The 18,309-nt window shown below is 44.9% G+C and overlaps 1 protein-coding gene across 1 annotated transcript; it reads left to right on the top strand.

The window, feature by feature from the left end:
- Window positions 1-1,586: 1,586 nt before the first annotated feature.
- LOC119381516 (cytochrome P450 1A5) lies at window positions 1,587-13,256 on the top strand. The gene is made up of 9 exons (XM_037649292.2): window positions 1,587-1,622; window positions 4,153-4,379; window positions 6,674-6,798; window positions 6,950-7,056; window positions 7,757-8,010; window positions 9,825-9,937; window positions 11,335-11,593; window positions 12,353-12,543; window positions 13,000-13,256. Exons 1-9 carry the CDS (start codon window positions 1,587-1,589, stop codon window positions 13,176-13,178), a joined length of 1,491 nt encoding a protein of 496 aa, XP_037505220.2. The 3' UTR covers window positions 13,179-13,256.
- Window positions 13,257-18,309: the final 5,053 nt, after the last annotated feature.

Raw genomic sequence — 18,309 nt, 5'->3', positions numbered from 1 at the left:
GAAAATTGTTTTGAATAGACATTTACATGGGAAAATGCCACTGTCCGTCAATACTGCTGGGATTGGGCAATTCATACGCGACAGCATATTTTAGCGAACCCTCAACCTCGTCGATTTTTGCGGGGGCGTGACCAGAGTGCCGGCCATACCGCACTTACTAACACACTATCGGCACTAGTTAGCATTGTATATTGTCGGCTACATTGGGCTCATGACGGTAAGCGTAGGGTAATGTATGCTAAAACAGGTTGTCTGCCGTTATTACAGCAACGTTGGCCGCCTTAAGTTGTAATCAAGTGACGATAATAAACAAGTATGCACGGCTGTTAACAGTCTGAGTTGTTGCCGGCCGTGCATATTTGTTGCCCGTCCAGTCTGTGTAGCGTGTGTGGCATTGAAGTAAATGCGCTAAGTGTCTTGCGATGCACATCTTGGTATAACCACGAACTAAACCCCAATGACCCTTCTGCCACTGCCATATGGTTCCCATTTGGGTCCCATATGGGTCAAGTAAATAAAACATAATGCTCTTCGGGATGTCTTTTGTGTTGTAATGCGTTTCGATACCCTGTTGGCTGTTCTGCTGGAGCGTGAGCGGAGTGTCAACTGTCCGAAATAACTGCAGCAGTTAGAAAAGCCACACCGAACCTCAGGGACAATACATTCAGCGAGGTTAGTACCAGTTGTCAGCAAATCCTTCTGCCACTCCCATTTGGGTCCCATATGGGTCAAGGAGGAGGAATAAACATTTTATTCAAATGGCAAACTAAGGTTCCCGTGGTTGGAGCCCCTATTCCAGGGCCCCACTGGCCTGAGCGGCTCGCTTGGCCTGGTCCAAGGTTGCCTGCTGGCTTCCCAAGTCCTGCCGGGTGAGTCGCACCTCCCACGACCTATCGAATTCGTTGCGTGTGATGAGTGGCGAGTTGCCCTCTGCTGGTCTTTGTATCCGAACATACACACACTCAGTGAAATGCGGCCGTCCCAATACGCTGACCGCTGCCCTTGGTGTGGCGACACACCAACACTCATTCACATCACTTGGAATTGCCATATGGGTCAAGTAAATAAAACGCAATGCTCTTCGGTATGTATTTTTTGTCGTCATGTGTTGGCTGTACTGCTGGAGCTCGAGTGGAGTGTCAACTATTCGGAAGAAGCCACACTGAACGTCAGGGACATAAACATTCAGTGAGGTTAGTACCAGTAGTCAGGAAACGCATCAAGATGACCCGCGATAGTGTTCTCTTCACCCAAGTGATCTGTGTGGCACGTGCTGCAAACAGCTTGCGCTCGTGAAACAGGCGTTACAAGATTCACAGAGCGGTGTTATGGTAGAAAACAGGGAAGGGGTCGATAAACCTACTTCTTCATAAGCGCCGGCCGCCACGCTGTCGTTTCAAGCGGATACGACTCCCTCAAGGCTTGCTTTATGGGACAGAAAAACGACCTCCTGGAGTAAGTGTCAGTGCGTCATGGGGACATAGATAAAAAGCGAAGAGGCAATTCAAGATGTCACTGGACTTGTGCGCGGCGCACGCAAAGGCCACAGTCGATGCACGCCTAGGCCTTCCCAAGCAGCATCCAAAATGGTGCTCTACAATCTTAAGAGCGTCATTCTCAACGTAAGTTGCTCTATGCATATGCTGTGCCGCATGCAATCACACCACGATTGGTTAAATTAAGATTTACTAAATCCTGGAGATTTACGTGCCGAAAACATGTGATTATGAGGTACGCCGCAGTGGAGGACTCCGGATTATTTTGACCACCTAGCGTTCTTTAAAGTCAATCAAAATATAAGTACACGGGGGTTTTTGCATTTCGCTCCCATCATTATGTCGGCGCTATGGCCGGGAATCGAACCCGCATCCTCGAGCTTAGTAACGTCATAGCATAGCCGCTAAGGTATACCAGGAAGGCTGTCTTACTGCGTACAAGAAGAAACCAAGAGCTACAAATTGTAGGAGGAATTTTGTTATATGCCACAATTTATAATAAAAAGCTTTCTCAAGCTGGAAAAAGTAAGAAACAAAAACGCAAGCACAGGTCTAGGCAGAAACGCGAGTCATTCTAACATCGATGCATCTTGTCTTCCGTCCTACCTTGGAACATACGGCGAAGAGAGGACGGCCAACGTTTTGATTGGCAGAGTAGCGACCAAGTGAAGATTTTCGCTGATATTATTGGGCTATTGAGCGTACCCAGATGCACACCTGTGCTGTAGTTCCTCCAAGAATACTACAGGTCGAACATTCACAGCCTTGCACGGCAACATATTCGCTTGTTGGGCTATTCATTTCCAGAGGCAGAGCCCTCTTGTAAGCTTCCATCCACGCCAGCATTCAAATCACCTTAAAATTAAGAAACTCTTCACGCCAATATCACCACCGATGTACAGTTTCCAGAGTTTGTGATACGCAATGGCAAAGGACGTTTTCTTTTTGTTTCCTTTTTCGCCTGTTCAGTAGCTGCATCTTTTTCTTATAACCAGGCACACAACAAGGCGGACAATGGACGGTGCGGCATTCAGCGTGCACAAATTTATTATACTGCCCCCTCTTTTACATGAAGTCTGCACTGAAACAGAGTGCTTCGCACAATTGCACGGATCTGTATTGGAAATAAACGGTCGCAATCGAAGCACACGTGCAGACCAGATTTCAATATGTTTCAAAGACAGAGAGAGAGAGAGAGAGAGAGAGAGAGAGAGAGAGAGCAGAGACAGAGAACTCGGGCTTATATTTTGCAAAAACTGTCACCGGCGTTCGGTTTTTTTGGGATGCCAGATGGCTTGGTTTCGATGTGTGCTTTGGTCGCCATTCTCAGATGAAAAACCATTTCCATGCACAGAGAAATTTCAAGGATGTCCTTTATTTCAAAAAAAGTTAAGCGTTTCTTTCTCTCTCTCTCAGTCTCTCTCCCTGCATTCACTCAATTAAGCGCACCCAGCGATTCTTTTGTCAGCAAAGGGGATTGAGAGAAAAAAAGAAATCATACCGTGATGTACAAAATTTTCTTCGGGAGAAGAAGCACACCGTCTTTGGATTATTTGAAAGCCTCGTCCTTCCGGAATCGCTCGGCACTATTTACCGTTACCAGAGTAATTTCCGGGATTTCGAAATCAAATTTGTAATGGAGCCGTTCCTCTTCTCTCGAACAAAGGAACAAAAAATAAAGACGGCTGGAGAGCTGTAAAGCGCGAGGAGGACCGACCCCTGTGCGGTCTGAGAACACGCGACTGAAACGAGACAGACTGGAAGGTATTTTAAATACGAAACAATAAAGCCAAACACCGCATCGGAGAGGACTGCCTAAAGTGGAATACGTACGACATATTTCTTTGTAAGTGCCATTCGCGAAACAGGTTGCATCGGCAAGTTTAAATATCGTCTGCAAACAGGGATATCATATTAACGCCCGTGGAAGGGCGCACTCGATTCTTTCCAGTAAAAGAAGTAGCGTTTGTAAAATGAACTCTCCGGGTCACGGTATGTACATATGACTTGTGGCGTTGTTACTTTTGTTGTCTTGTGCGAACTGAATCTAAACCAGAAATTGTGGCTCTTGTACTTGATTAAGTTAGCCATATTTCGACTTCATTCCATGTCCACTGAAAGGAATTCTGCATACTAACATATATCAAGACGACCTGTAACTTTTTCCTCTGTAAACCCTAGCACTAGACGGACGAGTATTAGAGATTGAGAGTGGCGACAGACGTAATGCGTTCTCTTCTTTTTTGCACGTTGTGCCTTTTGCCAAAGCAAGCGTTAGGGAGGATTATCCCAGAAATGATGGCTAATTTTTTGAGCTATACATGTCACCTCTGAAAATAGTTTTCTCTCCTTCTCTCCCTCTCTCTCATTGTCTCCTTCAAACACACGTGCGCACACACAGCCGCACCTTTCCACATTTTCCCCCAGACATGGTTTTTAGACTAAACTGGAGAAGAAAGCATGAAGAGCCTTTGAGCATTCAAGCTTTTGTTTCATCGCCACCCTCATCCTAATGATGTGCATCTTCTCTCTTCCTCTCTTTTCAACCCCTTGCCCTTCCCCAACGATGAGTAGCAGGTCAGAATGTTAATTCAGGCCGAACTCTTAGCTTTTCAATCAAAGTAAATCTTCCTCTCTCCCTCTGCTTTTCTTTCAGATCTTTATTTGGGACAGCACATGGTCTATTTCCACAGCATGCCTCGCTGTCATCGTCGTCGGTGGATTTCTCGCGATAAAAAAGCTTGTTGTGCGAAATAGAAGAAATGGAAATAATCTGCCTCCTGGTCCAAGGGGCCTACCAATACTAGGTTACCTGCCGTTTCTGCAGAAGCCATACCACGTTGCGTTCAAGAAACTTAGTCAACAATATGGACCCGTTATTAGGTGGGCGTTTCCAGCTTTCATAAATGCTGGGTAATAAATCACGAAGGAAAAAGCAGTTAGGTAACAGTATGTGTATATAGTTAAGAAGGAGTGCGTGTTGGGATAGTTGGTCTGACATTATTACTACAAGTAAGTAGCGCAAGAATTTCACATACACTGGAAATAAATGAAGGAAGGGAATTTGTGAGGGCTCGATTCTTTGTTTGACACAACCTTAATGAAAACCAACAGATAAAGAAGCGAAGGAAGGTGAGGCTTCTTGGCGTCATTATCTGCTGGTTTCCATTAGGGTTGTGTCAAACGTGCAGTGGAAAGAAACACACCAGACAAAGGCTAGCGCTCGTTCTTGTCTGGTGCGGTTTTTCCCCGGTGCATGTGTAATTTTTTGCGCTAGTTACTTGTAGTAAGACTACATACACAGTGACAGGAACTGCACTTGTAGTCGACCTTGCTGCCTAACTCTCCACAGCAGCTGCAAATCTTGGGAGTTGTGGGCTAACCAAGGCCAACAAATACGCTTCCACGTACTCACTGACATGGTCACGGAGTGTTTAACGCTGTATGTACTTATCGAGTGTAACATTGTAAAATTCTAAATTGAGATCTAGAGATATTCTAAAGGCAGGAAGGTGAACCACAAGATAAGCATCCAGTCGCTATTCTGCACAAATGTGAAATAAAATAAAGAACACACACACACACACACACACACACACACACACACACACACACACACACACACACACACACACACACACACACACACACACACACTCACACTCACATCACTCACTCACTCACACTCACTCACTCACTCACTCACTCACTCACTCACTCACTCACTCACTCACTCACTCACTCACTCACTCACTCACTCACTCACTCACTCACTCACTCACTCACTCACGCTTAGAAAAACTAGTGTGGCATAGTCCTTAAATGAGGGTGGGTTTTCTTCGCCGTTTTGTTTTGAAGCTCGTACTTTGCCACAAAAGTAGGCATCAGAGACATCACGGAAACAACATGATAATGTTTCTGACGCACTGGTAGGAGTTTTCAGCGCTGGGTAGTTCTGGACATCTATGATTAATAATGAAAAATAAATACCCCACGTAATGTTCGTTCAATAAGAATTTGTTGTCTTTGTGCAAATGCACACTGCATGGGCAGAAATGAATGCGAGCTAATTACTCTGTTTTGTGACTTGGCACGACGTTACGGCTATGGGGGTTTATTTACTGAACACAACAACGAAAAAAAAATAAACAAGGCCAACCAAACAGAACAAGATAGGGTGGCTCCAACCTACTCAACGTCAGCGTTATTATCAGCCGTATGTAGGCTCACGTTTATACTCACGTCCACTCACACTTACTTCAACGCACTAGCGTTCAAACGCCAGCTGAATATTTATTGATCAGAGGCGTGAACAACATCAACCCCCGCAAACTTTCTCACCGGAAGTTCTTGATAAAAATAAATCGTGTGAGTCCCCTCTTTCAATAAAAATGTCCTTATTGGATTGGAGCCAGTGATAACTCTGATTTGAAGGTACGAGATCAAAAGGCATCGATTACGCGAGATATTTGTGTCGAAGAGCATTGACACCACGGACGAACAGGCTAATTGTACGCTAATGGACTCATGAGTAGATTCACTTAGACTCACACAGACTCAGATATAGCCGCGAGTCTGAGCGAGTTCGAGTGAGTCCGTTTAGAAAAATTTTAGTAACTCTGAGTTTGAGTGAGTCCAGTTGAGAAAAATTTTGGTGAGTCTGAGTCCGATTGAGCCGTAAGGACAAAATGTGTCTCATGAGTGAGTCTGATGGTACATTCGACAGGTCGTTTTCGAGCGCTCCGCAGGCGCTGAAAAAAGTGTGTAAAATAGCAACTAACCATTGCTACTAACATTATCGGGTCAAAACATGATCAGGAAGGAGAAAGATGACTTTCATACCTGCTTGTTCTCGTTGAAAAGGTTTAAAGCTGTTGAATTCAACAGTTTCAAACACAGTCAGAGCGCTCTCAAACGACCAGTCGAATATACCATGAGTGAGCTGCCCATTATTTGCTGACCTATGGTGAAAGGTATTGTGCTCCCCTCAGAGCCTATTGCCAGCCAGCTCTCTAAATATATTCTCGACCCGGTGGTTTCTTTTCATTTTAATAAACTTCTTCCCTCAGTCACTCACTCTGCGATGGATATTCATGCCTCGCTTTTCGCACAGAAAGGACGCAGCGGGCTTGTGAAGTATTGCGGAATGGGCTATAATGACATGGCGCCACTTGCAGGGTTCGGCTTGGCTGTAAAGATGTGGTTGTCCTCAATGACCTCACGTCCATACGCGAGGGCCTCGCAAATACTGACGTGCTGTACAGGCCGGAGGACTTCTCCTTTCGCTACCTCGGACTGAAAGGTTGGGAAATTGCGAAACAACTTGCTACGTTATGCAGCTCCTCAATTTTAACGAATCAATACTGACTGCGTAACGACAACATACCATTGATTGGATGCTTTGCAACTGATACCTCTTTGAAAATCATCATCATTTTTTTTGTTCAAAACAGCAATCGTAGCATTGAATGGCGAACCATGGCAAGAAAATCGGAAGTACAGCTTTCGTTTGTTGAAAAGCCTCGGATTTGAAAAGAAAACTATGGAGGAGCACGTTCAGGTAAGCTACATTGCTTATTTTCTGGCTACAAACGCTATGATATGTAAGGTAGCGCTGAGTGAGTGCTGGGAAGCGCTTTGGGGGAGGTAGCTTTATGAAAGGGAAGTAAATTCATCCACCTAAAAGTCCCGCCGAAGCTACAAAGAGAACCTTTACAGACTTATCTGGTAGAAAGCTTCATAGCTGAAGAGTAATTAACTCTGTGCCAGTGTGCGACTCCGCTCGAAGTTAACAATAATTTTATGGTTTTTACGTGCCAAAGCCACGATGCGATTATGTGGCACGCCGTAGTGTGGGACTCCAGAAATTGAGGCCATCTGGTGTTGGTGCTCCTTGACTTACAGTGACATAGCACATAAATGGACTTCTAGATTTAGCTTCCAGCGAAATGCGACCTCCGTGGCCGGGATCCAGTCCACGTCTTTCGGGTCAGCATCTGAGCGCCGTAATCACTATACCACCAAGGCGGATAATCCACTCGAAGTTAAAAGCCCGAAACGCGGCGGGATGTTCGCTTATCTTTATTTATTTGTTTTGAAATTTTGCGGGTATGCTTTAAGGCCGAAACGTTGGATTCACTGCTACGTTTGCAGTCTTATAGGTTCGTCAATAATTTTCGCTCGCATTGTATTTCTTTTTGTGCCTTTCTTAGGAGGAAGTACAATGTTTGGTACAAGTTGTGTCTTCAACCAATCGGAAGCCAATGGTTGTAGCGAAGGCTCTGGCGGCTAGCGCGGCAAACAATGTGCTGTCGTTGGTGATGGGCAAGCGGTACGACCTGGACGACCCCTTAAGCAGTTTCGTCGAGGGGCTGCTAACCAAATTCCTTCGTCACGCCGCCATATTCTCTCACTACGACTTCTTCCCACTCGTGCGGTTCTTCGCAACTTACATCCCCAACACGAGGATGCACGCAATGAATCAAGTGTTTTCGGGGGTGTCAAAGCTCGTAAGGTGAGTGCCGATCGATATTTACGAAGAACGCCAGGTGTTATTCCTCATATTATCAAAAAAGACATAACTTTTCTATCAAACTGTAACGGACATAGGTGTGTGCATAGGGGCCGAGGGGAGCTCCACCGTCCTTCCCCTACCGTCTAACACGTCGTCTTTGCACTGGTTTCTAATCGTAAGGACCTCAGTTTGAGGGGTCGGAAAGAGCGGAAGGACGCTCTGCGTTGAAAGTTCACCCCCCTTCCTTTCCCTTCTTAATGGAGAACCCTAATCACGCCTATGGTAGCGGGAACGACTTGCAAACGCTCTTCATGCGAAGAGGGTTTCCAGCAGTAGCGTAGCCAGAAATTTTTTTCGGAGGGGGTTCAACCATACTTTATGTTTGTTCGTGCATGCGTTTGCGTGCGTGCGTGTATATGTATATACACATGGAAAATATTGAAACATATCGGAGGGGGGGGGGGGGGGGAGGGGGTTGAGCCCCTTGGCTACGCCAGCGGCTTCCAGCAAAACGCACTGACACGGACACAGAAAGAAAGACGACACACCGCTGGTGCTTGTGTCAGTTCTTCCTGTGTCCTTGTTAGTGTGCTTTGCTAGAAACCCTCTTTACGATGGGCAACTAGCTAGCTCAGACAAACACAGCGCTCTATGGCGCTGCTCTGCTGTTTCGTCTCTTCATTGTGATGGGGTATCACATTGAGGATCTTACGCAGCCGCCGTCGTGGAGTCGCGTTCTATATTAGCTTCAACAATGTCCATTTTTCGTATTTTGGCGCTGTTGCGGACTGTACTTCAGCCCCGCACCAGTACTGTTTACAGAAAAATATAAAGGTAAAAAATTAAGGTAGCTTCGCACAGGAGGGCGACGCCTGAAGGAAGTGCGGAGCTGGGCAGCCATCTTTGTTTCTCTTCGGTTTTCTTTTTCTTTCCTCCTCTCTTTGTTTCCTTTTATCTTTTTCTGCCTTTTCTTCCTCTCAGGCCGGGCCCTTGAAGTGCTCCGCACTTTAAAAAATATAAACATGCGCGCACGCACAAACACACGTGCGCGCGCGTTTGTGTGCGTGTGTGCGTTCGTGCGTGTGTGTGTGTGCGTGTGCGTGTGTGTGTGTGTGTGTGTGTGTGTGCGTGTGTGTGTGTGACCCATCGCGCGCGCGCGCGCGATGGGGGTCAATGTGGAGGCGTAGCGTGAGTATACAGGCTTTACATGACGAATGGTGTTTACAAACAACTTGGGGTTTTCAGCTCGCGATTGGCAGATAACCAAGTCCAAACATCGAAGTCGTGGGCACGGAGGAAGCTTTAAGTTTTCAGTTCGTTCGTTGCCGGTCTGTAAGTCTGAACTGTCGTGAAAAAGCACGGATCGTGCAGGTCGTTCTCATACGAAGGTTGAGAAAGGCGTCTATCACCGCGAAAGTCCCAACCAACTTCAGCCAGTTTTTTAATCGTTATTTGCAAACGCTCTCGCACTTTACCATCTGCTCTAATAGAAAGTAGCAAAAAGCTAATTATGACGGTCAGTATGGTTTGGTGTCGGTGTTCGCACGTTGTTACGTAGTCAAGGTAACTTGTGCGAAAACCGACACTGTATGCGCGGTGACCCAAACGTATCGCGGTAACGGTGTCACGCTTCCCGAAAAGCTATGACTGCCTAATACTACAGTCGAATTTAAAGGATGCAAAGCAGAGTCCCCAGTTAATTTAAACAGAAAGATTGCGGTCATTTGAAGACGTAAGACAGCTTCGACCATAGAGTCCCCCCGTAAAACTGCTACTAAAGGCTGTAGTTATACTGGGGACATTTTGCATTGCAGGGATGAGCTCAAGGAACGGGAAGGAAATATGGAGGCGTACTCAGACAAGGACTTCATTGGGGGATACTTCAAGAAACTTCAGAACAACAACGTCAGTAGTTCTTATTATAACAGTAAGTCTGTAGATTTCACAGCATTCGAATGCACTTCTTTTGCCGTTGTTGCATGTATATCGTTCATATACTTAAATTTACGAAATTTTTAAAACATGAAACAGCTGCTTGTGGAAACCTGCCACAATTCGTGAACGCCGATCTTCCTCGAAGAGTTCTGCAGCCGCCGTTTAAGTTACAAACGCGGTTTTCCTCGAACGATCTTGTGAGATTCGTACATCTCGTGAAACTGCAGTAAACTTTCGGATGTAAAAGTGCACGGTGGTGTTCTGATTTTTACCTCTGTCCCTGTTTCATGTGAAAGTCGTAGTGTCATCATTATATTCAATGAAACCAATGAATACTAATTCGTCTGACCTGGTCATGCAATTGTACAGTGCAGTGCAATTGATACGATGCAAAGTCATAAGGGAAAGATTACTTTCCTCCTACCGTACTCCCCCGCCCCATTTTTTTTTCTGCTCGAAGTGCACGACTGTATCTTTGCGACTCGACCATAGACCAACGACGGCAGTAACCATTTTGGAATCTTGTCCCGAGAAGTCGACGCGAATGAACGCGACGACAACATTGCCCAGATTGTTGAAGACACCAGACTTGCACCAGCGGTTATAGACCAATGGCGATATCGCGACAGTGACGTGTGTGTGCTACGCCCTTTCTCTTTCTCTCTACCTTTCAAACGCCCCCTTTTCCCCAGTGTAGGGTAGCGTACCAGTACTTCTAGACCGGTTGACATCCCTGCGTTTTCTTCTCTCTCCTGTTCTTTCTTCTGAAGGCTTTTCTGTTAAAGCTATATAGTAGTCACCGTTGTATATACACATATTGCAGGGTCCATATTCTTCAATACGAGGTATCATTTTGCTTCGAAAAAAATAATAGTAAACAAGCAAACAAACAAACGTATAAATAAATAAATAAATAAATAAATAATAAATAAATAAATAAATAAATAAATAAATAAATAAATAAATAAATAAATAAATACAACGGAAAGCCAAATGATCTCCATAGCCTCTCGCCGTAAGTGGTGTCCAAATTATAGCAACTCGGACCTCACATGGCCGTTTTGCGTCGTTCGCTTTTTGGACAGAGTATGACCTTTGAGTTTAGCTTCCGCTCCTTCCTGGGTGGCAAGGTGACGAGAATATCGCGACATGCGAAGACGAAAGCAACTTCGTACTTTGTTTTGCTGGAAAATGAGGCAAGTAGCAGCGTCAAACGTAATACGCAATATTAAGGATGATATTGGACATTTCGGCGATATTTGAGCGAGAACAAAGGAGTGCAAAGGAACCATTTATTTTGTTATATTCAGGGCCTCTGTAGGCGCATGTGCACTGCGACTAATTTGTTTCTAACGAGGGAAAATGATATTCGCTTCGTTTTCTGTTCAGTGCGGCATCTGGAAGGGAACTCTCTGAACTTTTTGGCCGCGGCCACTAATACGGTGCGGACTTCCGTGCTGTGGAACCTTTGCATCGCCGCGAGCGACCCGGATGGCCACCAGGCACGCGCTCAGAGGGAGATCGATGCCGCATTGGGTCAAGACAGCGCTCCGACTTGGGACGACAGGCATCGGCTGCCCTATACCATGGCGACTGTTCTGGAGACGCTGCGATGGAGGACAATAGCGCCCTTGGGTATTAATAGATCGTGAGTTGGTGACGTCGGTGCCACTCCATTGATGCCTATCCTAGTACTCTCGGAACGAAATGTGGGCATAGGGGTTTTGCATCTAACATACTTAACAGCGAAGGCGCCTATATACACCGGCCCTCGTTGAAGCTTCAGAGGGAAGTGCTTGAAAATTCTACAAACATCGCGGGGTTTAGTGACTCTGTAGGCTTCTGCTGGTTCAACATGAGGTCGCATGTTCGGTTACCGGTCCTGACAGCAGCATTTTTTATATGAGCGCAGTACACAAATGGTCGTTTTCTTATACACGGGTATACATTAAATGACCAATAGTTCTCGAGATTTAGCCGATGCCTTCGTTTTCCAATACGGCAACTGTTACGGCTTGCTCGTTTTATTGAGACGTCAAAACCCATAAGGCCAAACACCTTGTATTCGCACCTTGCAGTAGCATACAACATCTTATGCTAATGCAACCCAACCCTTATGAACAGCGACAAGTGGTTAACAGGGTTTCGCAACCAACCAGGACCAATGACTTCCTGGACTGAGGACACAAGACGCGTGGATGACGGCCAAACTCCTTTTTGCTTTACATGAACTTACAGTATAATTTATCACTCTACATATATCCATTCACCTTTCTTTCAAATTTAAAATATTTATTGAGAACGAAGCGAATGACAGGGAATCCTTGTAAAAGTGTGTTACGTTGTGGCCCAGGTTAGTGTTACATATTTATTCACATAAATACTGTCGTCTTTGATCTACCTCCAGCACGGGGCGCGACACTGTGATCTGCGGTTACGACATTCCTGCTGGCACCATAGTTCTGCCGAACCTCTGGGCTGTCCACAACGATGAAACCCACTGGCATCAACCGTATTTGTACGACCCTACTCGATTTCTGAACTCTGACGGAACAGCAATGGAGCAGAGACCTCAAGCGTTCCTTGCTTTCAGCTTCGGTAAGCTTGTTATGTCATTGATGGGCAGAAATATGAGAAAGGAGGTAGAAGAAAAGGGTAAGCACATCCGTATTGCGTTCTTTGTCCCTTTGCCTTGGCGCTATGAAAAGTTGTGCCTTCTACAACTCTTCAAAAAGAATGGAAGGGTCTCAAAAAAAGAAAAAAAAGAAAAAAGTTAGCGCGTATCTGTAAAGGAAGTTGTGTGCGTGGAAAGACAGGATTCACCAAAAAGAAAACTAGGTAATCTTTTCTTTTGTTAGAGTGCAGGAGGGTGTAGTGTGGCGAAATTTTTCGTGAAGATAACTTTCCATCCCTATTTTTCCCTTCGCAATCACTTCTGGCATATTTGTTCTGTTTTATTTATTTATTTGCGAACTGCTGCAGCTTCGTTTGATTCGACTGCGGAAAGGAAAGATGAAAGTAGCGCGAATAACGACTGCATTTTCTCGTTCGCAGGCAAGCGAGGCTGTCCCGGCGAGACCGTGGCGCTTACAGAAATATTTTTGTACGTGGCTACGCTGCTGCAGAAATTCAGAGTGCTACCCGAAGAAGGAAAAACTATGTCCCTGGATGTCAAGAATGGTCTCATCGCGATCGTGGACGACACCCAGAAATTGCGCTTCATACCTCGATGACTAGAGACCGTTTTAATTTGGATTCTCAGCGCGTGTATATATATGAACGGGTGTCTGTGTTTTTCTTACATCTGATGATAGTAGAACACTTATAGCTTAAGGCCTGAATTCCTGGTGAACGCTGTTATCAGCAACGACAATAAAGCATTCCTCTCTCAAAGCAACCTGCGAATACGCGACGTGATTTCATTACGCGACTTCATTAGGCATACAGTTTCCATGCTTGCAGCCTATGTTATTTCGCAGTAGCTTGGCGTCTTCGAATACTAGTGAATAAATTATGCCTTCTAGTGGGAATGTGCGGTGTTACCTCGCGTAACCCGTGTTCGTGTTTAGGAATGTCGTGTTTAGTTTTTGTTTTGTTTTATTTTTTTCTGTTATGGTTACGCGAGAAGACAACGACACCAGGCGAACTCCCTCTAGATTCAACACTCTCAAATAACCCCTAAAGAAGTTTGAAAACATAGGTGAAAGTGGAATTCCTGAACAAAGCGCTGTCTTGGCAGAACATTTTGCAGCTTCGCCACTTTGCGGTTTGGCAACACGTCGAAGGAGGAGGACGAAGATTTTTATCCATTTTAGGTTTAATGTGAGTGTTTACGAGCATGAAAATTCGCAGCGTAAGATGGAGACCATATGCCTTCACTTACTTAGCTATATGTCACCTATTGTTTTCTTACGCGCTTTTTTTCTCTTCTTTTTCTTGCTATCACCAGCTCATCACTGACAACTGTATGCACTAGTATATTTGTTTCGCGCTGCTAAGCTAGAGGACACGGGTTCGATTCCCGGCCACGGTGGCCGGTAATAGTATTTTGATGGGGTCGAAATGTAAAGAACTGAACTTGATTCGAATTTCGGAATTTACAACATTTCGACAAAACCACGCTGGCAATCATAAAGTCCGTAGCACAAGCCAGCGACGTGATTTTTACAGCCGAGCAGTTATGCTTTTCGCTATGCCGTTACGCGTTCACAAAAAATATCATCATCATGAATGGCCTCCACCTTTCTAGCGCGTGCGACGCAACAACTGGGCCGGCGCGCGCTCTCTTCCTCCTCTTCTCCATTTTCTGCTTCGCTCTCCGAACGTGTGCCGATTTGTCCGGGCGTGGGATGCAATAACTCGGATGGGCGGGAGAACAAGTACAGAGAGAGAGAACGAAAGAGAGAATGAGAGAGAAACAAACAAATAGAAAGAAAGAGAGAGAGAGATAAAGAGATGGGAAGAAACAGACAAAATAAAGATTGAAAAAAGAGAGAGCCCGACAGAAAGAGAGAGAAATAAAGAGAGAGAAAGAAGTAGAAGAAATTGATAAAAAAGATAGGAAGAGTGAGAAAGAGATAGAAAGAAATAGAAAGAAAGAGAGACAATAAAGAGACAAAAAAAACAGAAAGAAAGAGAGGAAGAAAGAAAGATAAAAATAAAGAGAAACAAATGAGGCCACCCAGCGCCTCTGTCCCTTCAGGTTTGACGCCACTATTGCGAAGCTGCCTTACAATTGAATAACTGCGCGAAAATTTGCGCGATAAAGGTTGTAGCTGACCCGGCGGCACTGCTGCCTATCGTTAAAGAGGTCGCAGCACAGGACATTTCAAATATTGCTGCGCGATTGCACGCTCAAGCACAACCACGGTCAACCAGGCTGAAAGAAATGAGCGGGAAATTGCGGTGCCAGAGAAATCTTGCTTCGTCCTCCGCTTTATTTAAAGGAACGTGAAAAGCTCAGCCATAACGTTGGGCTTGCGAAACTCATGCAGTACACGTCGCGAGATGAAATCGTATAGAAAAGCTTTTGAAGCGGCATTGCAACGCGAAGCACAGCTATTTTAATGCAAGGACGAGGTCGTAAAGGGCGTATTTTTTTACGGAGGGACGACAGGGACCATTTTTTTTTATTGTTACGATAGAGACAACGACGATGCTCGCTTTAGGTTTCGCCAGCGGAAGTGACTGTATGCTTAGTACGAAGCCCGCACGTCGTTCCATCTGCCAAAGAGATACAGAACGTGGAGTCGTTGGCCCTTGCATTGGTGAGGCTAGTCGTTTTCTTTTTCTTCATTATTATTTCCTGCTCTATCACACACTGCTTCCTTTCTGAACACGTGGTTAAAAGAAAAGGTAATATTTTGGAAGCACGCTATGGAAATCATGCTATGGAACGCACGGATGTACCATGTACAGAATAGCGGTCTTTTATTCCTTTCTTTGCAGCTTGTGCTCGTAAACGGCTACTACAATCGGAGTTTGTTTGAACCTGTGTCATAGAAAAAGCTGACGCACTGTTACGAAAGGGACGCTCACCATTACTTAATGCGGCTGTAGTCAAAGAAGTCATTATTTCGCAAAAGTAATGCACCTAACATATGATATGGCACGAGTGAATGACAAGAAATATTGCATGCACTAATATCTTTCAAAGCCATTGGTCTAATTTGGCAGTAATGCGCGTGCCTTTGGGCAACCTTTCAATAATATTGCGGGTTCGTAGAGAAGAAACCTAAAAGAAATCTGTTCTGTTATGACGACTGCCTTTTAGACAATGTAGTTTGACTAGCAGGCTAATAAGTGCCGTTCATCCACTGGCACACGGGTGCTGGCAAATGAGCAAACTTTCCTCGGTGACGCATTGTTAATATGAATAAGAAATGCCATGATACAGGGCACAACGAATAAAAACCAACGATGGAATGTTTCGGAATTAAAATTCAGTGTAGCGTATAGAGGCAGAGCTTTATAAAACTTTTGTGTTCCTGAACATTAATCCTAATTAACTGCAATATCAGGATTTAACAGTAGCGAAACTTGGGCGTATTAGTGAAAATTTGTTTGACAAACAATAAAACTAGAGCAAACGATGAAGTTTCATCCTCACTCGTTCCAGCGCTGCTGTTTTTGTGTCTAAATTGTTCACATTTTGTTCTACGCACAAATATCGTGCGTTCGTATAATAGGTAATTACGTTTAACTTTTTTCATTCCTGTAACCTCTTGAAGCTATTAATCTTTGGGGTGTGTTGAGTGATAGCCCTGTGGATGCAAGCTTTGTGATTTTAAGTCTTCAAATAGGTAAAGCTTCCTACTGCCAATAGTACCATAGAATATGGCTGTACTGGCATAGCCGGCGCGTTTGGTAAACTTTGACATTGATTGATCACGAAAACGCCTCAAGCACTACTATTCGTTTTAAAACGAAAAAAAACAAGAACAAAGGATTTTACTCTATCTAACAAAGCGATATGCCATTTATCATTGCGTCAAACATTTTCAGTGATCCTTCAAGATTCATAAAAAGTTCTTTCCTTAACATATAGCTGGCGCACTTTTTAAAGGGGAGTGTTCATTTATCGGAAAGTTGAAATATTGGGCATGGCGCAGTCAGCCAAGGGTGACCATCGCGTCCTAGATATTTGTGCTTTCGCTTTGCTGTTTATGCTGTAGTGCTTAGACAAGGTAAAATTTACCCTGTCTTATTAGATTGCTGTATGAGAAGACACGGTGGCGCTTGTCGAAGGCGAAGGGTGCTTATGGAACTGCGGGGTGGAGCGACTATAAAGCGTTTCTCTTGCCTTATAGACGATTTTGCGTAAGACATATTGGCGTCGTCACCTCGGGTAGCTAAACCAATGTTTTCTTATTTTTGTATCCAGTGACGGGAATTGATAAAGTCAGGAAACGTTGACTACATCAACCCAACAGTTTTCATGCGTATACGTCCACCATAACGCTGTTCGTTCAGTTGTTAAAGATACAGAACGGCAAGGTTAACAGCCCAATATGGCGGCCCGAAAACACATCCGTAAAATAGTCTATAAACTGCCGCTTGCTGAGTCCCGACATGGGAGAGATGACGAACAACATACGTTCACGTGTTTTCTTTGATTCTTTTGGCTAGAGCAGATCATTTTGTTCAGATACTAAAGTAGCAAGAAAAACGCATGCGCTCGAGGAGCACAGATAAATGTGCAGCGTTGTAAAGTGGTGTCTTACCTGCGCCTCGCAATTCAATACAAGGCACCTCGCAGCCTCTGAAACAACAAATTTCGCGCGTATATCACCTTACTGCCGATCGACATTCCATAGTCGGCATTTTTCAACTAAGCTTACCGTTAAAAAGCCATTCTCAATTGATATACAACGACAAGCATACGAAGAAGTCGTTGTCACTGACCAAGTAGAGGTGAAAAACGACGCAGGCTCCGCATGTGTTTTTCGCTTCGACTGGGTCAATAGCCACCGCTTCACCATCATCATCATGCTAGCTATAACCAGGTGAGCTTTCGTTGAACTTCTGACTACAGCGATACGTATTTACCTGTTCATGCATCATGATCGTCATCATCATATTCAGCCAACTTATGTCCACTGCAGGACGAATGCATCTCCCAATGATCTCCAGTTTACCCTATCCTGTGCGAGCTGATTCCATCCTATTTATCCCTCCGAGCCTCCTAATTTCGCGACTCCATCCAACTCTCTGCCTACCTCGACCGTGTTTACCATACCTTGGTAACCCACCTGTTGCTCTTACTTTCCAACGGTTCCGTGTTCTACGCATTACGTGGCCAGCCCAAGTCGATTTCTTTAGCTTGATGTCAACTAGGATATCCGCCAGCCCTGTTTGTTCCCCGACCTCCCATCTCTTAATGTTACTCCTATAATTGCTCGTCCCATTGCACGCGGCGTGGTCGTCCAATTATTCTGTAGTTGCTTTGTTATCCTCCATGTTTCAGCCCCGTATGTTAGTACTGACAGTATGCAGTGATTGTATACCATTCGCTTTAATGACACCGGCAGGTTTTATGTCATTACTTGGAAGTGCCTGCCGAATGCGCTACAGCCCATACTTATTCATCGGTGGATCACTTTTTCGTGATTAGCCTCCCCTGATCGTAATAGTCCTAGGTACACATATCCCTATATACAACCCAATGTATGGTTTCGCCTATGCATATCACCCATTGAATTGTTTCTTTGCAGGTATCCTCTAGTATATATAGGGACATCGTCATTTGCTCTATACCATGTGGGTTTGGATCACAATTGGAGCGGTAATTAATATCACTTGGCTTACCATTTGGAAGAAGGGGGTTAAACGGAAGCGTTCGCCGCCTGGTCCGAGCGACCTGTC

The sequence above is a fragment of the Rhipicephalus sanguineus genome, chromosome 2 (assembly GCF_013339695.2).
Source record: "Rhipicephalus sanguineus isolate Rsan-2018 chromosome 2, BIME_Rsan_1.4, whole genome shotgun sequence".
In the NCBI taxonomy this organism is placed as follows: Eukaryota; Metazoa; Arthropoda; class Arachnida; order Ixodida; family Ixodidae; genus Rhipicephalus; species Rhipicephalus sanguineus.
The sequence above is the reverse complement of the archived record's forward strand: the minus strand, read 5'-3'. Positions and strand labels throughout refer to the sequence as shown.

What these genes read in the sequence shown, in the direction of transcription:
- LOC119381516 (XM_037649292.2), top strand. Translation starts at nt 1,587, where the DNA reads ATGGTGCTCTACAATCTTAAGAGCGTCATTCTCAAC. An exon ending in TTAAGAGCGTCATTCTCAAC is followed by an intron (nt 1,623 to 4,152) that starts GTAAGTTGCTCT and finishes CTTTTCTTTCAG; the next exon opens with ATCTTTATTTGGGACAGCAC. An exon ending in CCCTTGGGTATTAATAGATC is followed by an intron (nt 11,594 to 12,352) that starts GTGAGTTGGTGA and finishes ATCTACCTCCAG; the next exon opens with CACGGGGCGCGACACTGTGA.